The sequence below is a fragment of the Halyomorpha halys genome, unplaced genomic scaffold (assembly GCF_000696795.3).
Source record: "Halyomorpha halys isolate HHAL.00 unplaced genomic scaffold, Hhal_1.1 Scaffold776.1, whole genome shotgun sequence".
Lineage (NCBI taxonomy): Eukaryota > Metazoa > Arthropoda > Insecta > Hemiptera > Pentatomidae > Halyomorpha > Halyomorpha halys.
Genome location: NW_027114429.1, coordinates 67,487 through 76,903, shown reverse-complemented (window position 1 = coordinate 76,903; position 9,417 = coordinate 67,487). Strand labels below are relative to the sequence as shown.

The window sequence follows — 9,417 nt, the reverse complement described above, 5'->3', positions numbered from 1 at the left end:
TTACCTACTTATTCAATTACCTATGTATACATTTTATTTTCCACTTCTCTCATCACTTTATTTTATTAGTTCCATTCTGTAAAATTATTTACTTTATGCCATTCTATTTATATTTTCCGTATTCATTAGTTGTTATCTTGTTCTGTTCTTAGCCCTGACAAAGACTAGAAATTCTAGCCGAAATGTTGGCAGGATTAAATAAGTTACATCAACTTATTTGTGTTTTATTTTTACCGCAACCCCAACCATCTTCTCCTCGTATAAGTCATCCACGGTCAACTATCTCTCATAATTATGTTAACTATTTTGTTGCTTTTTTGACCGGAGCCCTGACCATCTTCATATTTTCTAATAGAATATCATTCAATATGAAGTGGGGCAAAACGTCGGAAAATAAATAGATCTAAACTATTTTGGTTCTTTTGGACCGCAACTCTCACCATCTTGTTCATATTTATTATTTTATTAATTTTTTTCAGATTCAAAATATCCTCTGAATCAAAATAACTAACTAAATAAGATAACTAATTATATATAAAACAAAACTAACATAACATGATTTGAAAAGATATTACCTTATTTAAGCAATGGTACTAGAAGGAGAAATGAATTTTTACACTACATCACAGTACACTCTGGTGAAATAGAAACGGTTTGGCGCCTTTTTGAGGGAGCTAAAGTAAACTTTTACCTCTTTTTACTCTTCTCGTAACAGGATAGTAGGAGCCCGCAGGAGCTGAAGTTGTAGTGCTGCTATCTCACGGTGATAGTTAAAACTTTCATAGTTCATACAACTGCCACTAGAGGCTAGCACTTGGGTCCCGCTCAACTTTAGCTCCATTCAATTCCTACTTTCCTGTTAGAAAATGAAAAATTTTGAGTTGGAATAATACGACGAAATTTTGGCTGGATGGTGTTGGCCTCTCGTGGCATTCATTATAACTACTTCCTCCTTTATTGATTTGTGCTGCTACCTTTTGACAGTTGCCTAAACTATTATTTTAAATTCTTAAATAATATTTGTTCACTTTTTTACCAGTTTGTTATATTCTGAGTCAAGAAAATAAGTATTAGTTAATTTTTCAGACGTTTGGTTTTTTGTGAATACCCATTTTGCATTAGTGTGTCAGTCAACTTTTTAGCATTTTAAAAAGATACTGGAAAATTGCTGACTGACTATGTGTAATAATGAAAGGAAAATGATAAATATCATACAACAGAGCTCATGACTACTGAGGTAAATTTCAAGAAAAAAATTGTAAACACTGAATATGGAAAAATAAAAGTGATCAGAAAATTTAAGCACTTGGGGGAAATAATTTGTCACAATGGTTCTGAGAGAGCATCTGGGAGAAAACCACCAAATAAGAAAATTTAAGCTTTCAAACAGCTAAAATTTATAATAAGAAGAACCTCTCCTCCAATGCAAAGTTAAGGCATTACAATGTCGTGATAAGGCTTGTGATTTTATACGGGGTGGAGTCCACTTGCTTACTCAACATAGAAAAACAGTTAAAAATAGAAAGGAGGATCTTAGGAAGAATCTATGGACCCAGGAAAACACAAGAAGGTTACAGGCTAAGCTAAGATCTACTGAAAAATCAAAGACCTGTAAACCAAGATGAGAATCAGAAGGTTGAAGTTCTATGGGCACATGAAAAGGAGGAAGGATTGAACAAGATATTTAACAAAATTGTTAGCTAAAAAAACATGGGAGGATACACGAGGCAAATGAGAGAGGAATTAAAGAGACTTAAAATCTCAGATACCGACTGTCTAGATAGAGATACGTATAGGAAAACATTGAAAAATCTCACCAATATTGGAAGATGAAAAAAAAAGGGGTAGTCCGAAGAAAAAAGAAGCAGTCGAGGATCATGAAACTACGATGGGAAGAAAAAAAATTAAGAATCTCAAAGAAGCCTAACCATTGATATTCACGTGGTCCTTAGTGGCTGATACATGATATAAAAAAAGGAAGATGGTCCAGGTGCTGTCAAAGAAAAACTCAAATAGTGATAAAACTATATATGTTGAGCCAACATACAGCAGGGCTTCATCAGAGACAAAAAAACAAACTTAAATGATGCAAACATAAATGAAAAATTAAAACATGTACATTGAAACGAAAAACTAAATAAGAATAATAAAAGGTTATAGGCAATTAATGGAAACAGAAACAGTAACAGATAAAAAGAAGAAATGCAAAATAAAGTATAAACTAAGATATGGAAAAAGGGGGATTAGAATAAAATCAACGTACTTTTCAGACTTGAAGTCAGAGAGAAAGTGAACTGTTTTGACAGGATGTTATAGAGAAGAGTGGGGATTGACAGTTAAAGTACGTTACATTTGAAAATACTTTTAAGGTGAACAGTAATAAGAATATTAAAGAAAATATTAAAGTTGATAAATATTGAGATTTTCTCTGATTGCACCCAGAGCATCTTCCTTTTATTTTAAAAAGACTTGTATTAAACCCTGGGACTTTTTGGTTTTTAAGATATATCATTCACAAAATAACCATCTTAAAGAGCATGAAAAGTAAATAAAATAAACAGGTGAATATTAACTTTTTAAAAATAAAAACCTTCCCTTTTAAAATTAAAAATGCTAAAGAAAAATAAGACTAATCTTCATTTTTTTCTGAATATGAAGTTTATAGCAAACTATTTCCCAAATAAGTTTCAGACCTGAGAGTTATCCTATTCTCTCAAACATGTCTTTGAATATTACAATTTTCCTAAAAACAGGTATACCTAAGTACCCATAAGGGACTCACTTTAAAATCCAATTTTGTCAGAAAACGTATTTTCATTGTGTTGTAATAAGAGGTTGAAATTTAATCTCTGGGACTTTATTTTAAGTTAAAAAGTTTTAAATAAAACTAAATTTACAAAAAGTATTCATAGAACTCATAATTTCAATCTTAAACATCTCAGAAGTGACTCACTTTAAAAGCAGGAATGGGCTATTCTGAGAATAGAGTGAACCATTGTGTTCCGATAGTGGAACTCATTCCAGATTTCATTAATAAAGTAGATATCATACTGTGAGTGGGAATAAAAAAAAAGTTATATGAAAGATTAGGAAAAAAATAGATTAAGTTATAGTTCTTTTACTTAGATCATGATGAAATGATTCCACCTGCCTATGGCTGTTTAGCCAGCTCAGCCTCAAAGGATCTTTCATAAATGTAAAATAAAATATTACTTTATTCTTATTTAATTAATATGCTACAAATTAAATTTATTATGAAAAATTATAGACCATTCCATGTTCAAACACTCAAATGATTAGCCATTAGAGAAAAAAAAATTCATGTTAAATAATTTGTAATATTGATATCTACATTCTAATATTATCATATACAAATTGAGTGCAGTGTATTTATGTTCAGATTTTCTTCGGAAATTAGAAACAGTAGATTCAATCTTGAGACATGTACATTACAAATTCAGAGCCAACAAGTCTTTTACCCCAAAACAAATTGACACACACATTCCAATAAATCTGTAATAACAACCTTTGCTCAACACAATATTAATTACAAATTTTATTTAGTTCAAAATCTTACAATTTTCAGAATTTGTCAACATGGTGAAGAATTTTGAGTTGTCAGGTTGTAGTTTAATTTCAATATTAAGTTTCAATATATAATTCGATATTTTTATTCAGATACCCTATAACAGGTTCACACCATCCTTTATATTCAAAATTGATATAAATTATACAGAAATAAACTATTATAAGCAATAAACATTTAGTAACAAAGATATTGTATAAGTAATAGATAACCAAATATAGGAAATTAAGTCTGAAATTTTTAAACAAATAAACAAAAAATTAACTAAATAACTGATTTATTTATAATCTTAAATTTTTTTATCACAGTATTCACAGCTTAAAGTAGGTTCTAAAATCACAAATTTTCCAACATTTAGGAAGTAATGGTCCTATATCTTCCTATAAAGCCACATGAACCTCTTTATAGAAACTCTTAAATTATATGAACTCATAAAAAAAGATACATTTCTAATCAAATACTAGTAATTTGCTATAGTTTTTTGTTGTTTTGTTTTAAGAAAAAAAGAACAATTTGATATAATTTTTTTTAATTCCAAATTAATTGTGTGAAAAATACACTTCTCATAATCTAAAATATTTACGATACATATGGTGATAAGATTTACCAAAAATTTACATAATATACATATACATAATAATATATATCAGGTCACCACTCTTCATCATGTTAATTGATAATTTATGTATTCATCTTTATCCTCATTATTTTATTTAAGTTTTTGATAGTTTGTAAACCTCCAACTTTACATCTTTTTTTATATCACTCTTTTACTCCTACATCAACTCTACTTTGTATCTTTTTATTTTTAGCTCTGATGAAAATCACATGAAGATCAATGTTGGTCAAAACATCGATAATGCATAAATAGTTCAGAACTATCTTTTATATCTTCTTGTCCGCAGCCCTGGCCATCTTTAAATTTTAATATTTTTCATTTCAGTAGTTTTCCATTAAAAGTTAATAAATTATCATATTTCAAAAGTAAAGATTTTTTTTTTTTGGGAAATTGAAATTATACAACCAAAACTTAACTTATTGGAAGGTTGTTGATTGAACGGGTTTAATATATAAAAAGAAGATGATCCAGGTGCGGTAAAAAATTACTCAAATAATAATTAAACTATTTAATGTGAGTCAGCATTTTGCTCTTCTTTGCAGGGATTCATCAGGGCTAAAAAAGATGCAAACAACTAAAATAAATTAACAAGGTAAAAAAATAGATAACATGAAATAAAAATAATCTAATGTGTGGCTAAATATGATTTAAAGTATTTGAAAATTTATATAAAAATTAATAAAGGAAATTATAGAAAATAAAAATAAGATGTACAATAAAAAATATAAATAAACATTAATTACAAAAAGGTATTTGACGATTTTAAACATAAATAATAACAAACAAAAAAGTAGATAAAAAATAATTGTAAAAATATAGTAGAAACTAAAAACAGAAAAATAGGATTGAGAATATAAGTCATGTCTTTGTTCTTTGTTCGTTAATACTTTGTACTCTGTTTATTTTTATGAAGCCCTACATAGCGAGGTGAAACATTGGCTCACATTAAATAGTTAAATTACTATTTGAGTATTTTTTACCAGACCCAAACCATCTTCCTTTTATAAAAAAACTTATTTACATTAGATGCTCCAATAAAAATAATAATCAACCAAAAGTACATATATCATCTGGGTCCTGTTTCCATAATAAAGTACAAACTAATGCTATAAATCTTGTAGTTTGACTTATACCATTCTGCCAGATAATTTTTTACTTCTAAGCTATATCACTAGTAATCGTCAATATCATGAAACATAATTTATTAGTGCTTGTACAGTTAGTGTACTTGAATTTATAGACTAACACTATCAGATTTCATTATGAAACAGGACCCTGGTAAAATGTTTGATTCTTAATCCCCCCTTTGCAAAACTGTTGTTTAAGATACAAAATACTGAACTCCTGACCCTTTATGGGTTGTAACAGTGAAGATTTTCATTTTCATATGTTTAAAAGAAAACTCATTTGATGCACTCTGTTGTACATGTATCTGAAATTTATTATGAACTGAAATTTTTAAAAACCGGGTTTATTTAGGTGATTTTATGAATGTTTTGTAAGCATTTTCAAGAAGTTAATGTTTTTAAAGGAATAATGCTGTTATTCAACTATGGAAAGGGACTTCTGATTAAAACAATGAGATTAAAAGTTTCATTAATTCAATAACTTCGTTTTAAGACTCATTGCCTCATTTGTTTTGCGCTTCATTGAATGCTATGGAGAATGTATTGTTATTTGAATACAAACTTTAAGAAATATGTGTTTTTATTATTTCATTCGATTGGTTTTTGCTGTTATTTTATAATTAAAAGGAGGTAAGTATTGTTTTTTAATCTCTAGTTTAATTCAAATTACGAAAGGAAAGCGGAGTTATAAGAAAGTATTTCAAATTATTTAATCCGACTATGATTAGCGGAATTGAAAGATGTCAGCTGTTTCTAAAAGGGTTAATCGGTTAATACGTTATTAAAAAATTAAAAAGCAAATTCATTTGATCACGTTTATTTAAGAAGCTGGTAAATTATTTTTGTGTTTCAGTTGAAGTTATTTATAAGATAATGTTCTTTGTAAATAATTTCGAAATTTATGGTCGAAAATAAATATATATTATAGTTGATTTAGTTATATTAATTCGGAATTTTATTATTGCTTAATATTAAGTTAAAATATGAGTTGTTTGTAAAATAATGTTTATTATAATAGTTGATGGGGTTGTGTAATGGGCTATGAGTAGGCTATATGGTCTGCATTGACCGTTTGCGTTTATTGTGTTAAGGATTAAATATGGCGAAGTCGGCTGAGGTTTCTATGAATGTGTCGGCCATAAGGCTCATAGATCGGCTTGTTTGTGATATTGTGGACACGGCTACCCATGTAGTGCTATACGAGTTCAATGCCCAGACTTACGAATGGGAAAAGACTAATGCCGAAGGTGCGCTCTTCATTTATAACAGGAACGGTGACCCGAGGTACAGCATTATCGTACTAAATAGACTCAATACCGAAAATCTAATAGAACCTGTAGATGAAGGTATCGATATACAGTTACAAGAACCCTTTCTTTTATATAGAAACTCGAGAAGTGAAATTCATGGTATTTGGTTTTATGATCGGGATGAGTGTGTGAGAATAGCAAAGACTATTGAAAGACTAGTCAAAGAGGTTACTAATATAAAAAATTCCATGGATTCTAGATTGAAAGGTAGCGATCTGCACAAGACTCAGCCCGAAACTCCAGATGGGACTTCGAAAAGAGTGATGGACTTCTTTGCCAGAGCAGGATCTAAAGCTCCTTCCCAACCTCCTGGACTGAGGGCTCCACCACCAGGACTCCCTTCTATGTCTAGAGAAAAGCAATTGTCCGATGTCAACCCATTGTTACAGCGATTAATGTCCAATCCTAATCCTATTACGGTTGAACAATTGGAAAAACAACATAGAGGTTCGCCTCAAGATATTCAAAAGTTAAGGGGAAAACCTGGGATAATGAAGAAAGAGAACCAAAGGAGGCCTTTGACGCTTCCAGTTCATAACAGTCCCAAAATCGAAAATGGTATGAATTTACTGAATTTAGGGGAATCGCCACCGCAGGGGTATACACCTTCGTCTATATCGACACAACATTTCTTCAATTCTGGCATTACACATTCCCCTTCAGAACCGCTAGAAGTCAGTGTCTTGGAACAGTCTATGGAAACGCCCACAAAACCAGCTCTTATACCTCCAGTGATGTTCGCTTCTGCGAAAGAAGAGACACCTCTGGTTGTCAAGCCCGAGCCTTTAACCAAAAGTCAGTTACTTCAGGCAGTGACATATCTATTGAAGAATGATGCTGATTTCATCAATAAGCTTCATGAGGCTTATGTGAAATCTTTTGTTGACATGGTTTCCTAAGGTATAAACATAGCGTCTAGATCACCGAATGCAAATCAGTATTGACAATAAGATGCATACAAGTAAATATTTTAGCTTTAAATGTGGGATTGTATATAATGTCGATCAAGGATTCTTCCTTGGAAAATATTGTATATATTGTATTAATTTTTTCTTTTTTAGATTTAAGTATTTTTTATATTTTAGGCCAAATGGAGTGTAGTAGAGTGTGTTGTGAGTAATCAAATTTTATATATAAATTACTATACAATGCTGTGATATTTTTGACCCGAACATAAGGGAGGTATTAATTTTCTCCTTCTGATCTAACGGGTTCTACACTCGGTAACTGTATGATATTAGGCCAATTTGTTTAATTTGAGATGTATAAATATAAATATCTATGTATTTAGAGAAATCCCACTTGACTTCAAATTATGCTTGTATGTATTCAGTTTGTCATGTTTGTTTTTTTTTAATTAAAAAAACAGTTTTAATTGTTTTTGTTTTATTTTTGAAAAGTCTATTAAAAATATATCATATCTATACGAATAATTCGATTCTGTGATTTAGACGTAGTTTTGAAAGGAAGACATTTGTATAGTATTTCTTTGGCGACATGCAAAACATGTTTTATTTTCAAGTGACGAGATACTCTGTATGCAGTAATTCAATCTATGACGTCAATAAATACTATGCACCGACATTTATTTTTTCAATTCCTATCCTTGTAAGTTCTATTAATGTTTATAATCTTACTTTAAACTGAAGTAGAGTAAAGACTTTTCTCTTTATTTCTAGCTTGTCAAACATACAATAAAGTCAACTAATCCAAACAAAATGCAATGCTTGCATTGGGTGATTTTAAAATCTGGTCGTATTGATTATTTTCTTTTTTAGGCTACTTTAATAAACTACTTATCTTTAGCCTCTCTAATTAGCTTGATATATTTTTTTATTTTCTTAATCTACTAGAGGATTAATAAAGGACAGTCTTGGCCCGATTGGTCATTTTCAATCTTTACTATCAAATGTAAAGTAATGAATTAAAACTTTAAATATATTTAAATAGAACAGTACATGTAAAATATAACAGCTTCGGCTTGTATAAAAAACTCAGTTATTATTTTTGTTTGTAAATCATAAAATAGTAAACACTTGAAGGTCAGTCAGCTTGGATAAGGTCAGTGATAAGAAGGTTACAATTGTTTAGTTCTTATCTATTCTCTATCCTAAAATTAAATTTATATGCACTCTAATTTTGAAATGTTTTATCATTTTTTATGATAATGTAATCTTTGAATAATGCTTGTTTTTAAGAAGTAATGATAACTGCTATTTATATATATTCCTTAATAATGTTTTTAAAAACTAAATAAATTAGGTAAAAAATAACGTTATAGACTGGAATTAATTAGTTTGTTTATAATTAAATAAATGATGGGTATCAAAGACCAATCAAGCAAAACATAAATACAATTATTCGAACAAGTTATAAGTATATTGTGCTTATTTTCTGATAGAAATAAAAAAGAATATTAATGAAAGACACTAAAAACATTATCATTAGGTACTTTTTTGTTTTTAAGTCGATAAAACTTGAGTTTTCGATAATAGGAGTTTTTTTTTTACTAGTAACTGTTAAAATAAGCTTATTTATTTTTAAATTGTATGATAAATAAAAATAGAATATTGCTACTTAGCTTGAATAGCAGCACTTCTGACCAACATCGAAAGATTGTTGTTTCACCGTCCCGGGTGGTGGTCTTGGTGCAGTCACAAGAACTCAAATTGTAATAAAACACTATTACAATAATAAAACACTGCAAAGGCAGATGCGAGGTATCAACTGGGTAGTGGAGTGGGGAAATTTGACAGTTATGAATATATTACATTT

General features: G+C 29.5%; 1 protein-coding gene across 1 annotated transcript; it reads left to right on the top strand.

Moving 5' to 3' along the window:
• Positions 1-6,386: 6,386 nt before the first annotated feature.
• On the top strand, positions 6,387-8,226 carry DCP1 (decapping protein 1). Its single transcript, XM_014429201.3, has one exon. The coding sequence runs from the start codon at positions 6,432-6,434 to the stop codon at positions 7,539-7,541; it is 1,110 nt and encodes a 369-aa protein (XP_014284687.1). The 5' UTR covers positions 6,387-6,431; the 3' UTR covers positions 7,542-8,226.
• Positions 8,227-9,417: the final 1,191 nt, after the last annotated feature.

Excerpts from the sequence above, each read along its gene's own strand:
- DCP1 (XM_014429201.3), top strand. The coding sequence starts at position 6,432 with ATGGCGAAGTCGGCTGAGGTTTCTATGAATGTGTCGGCCATAAGGCTC.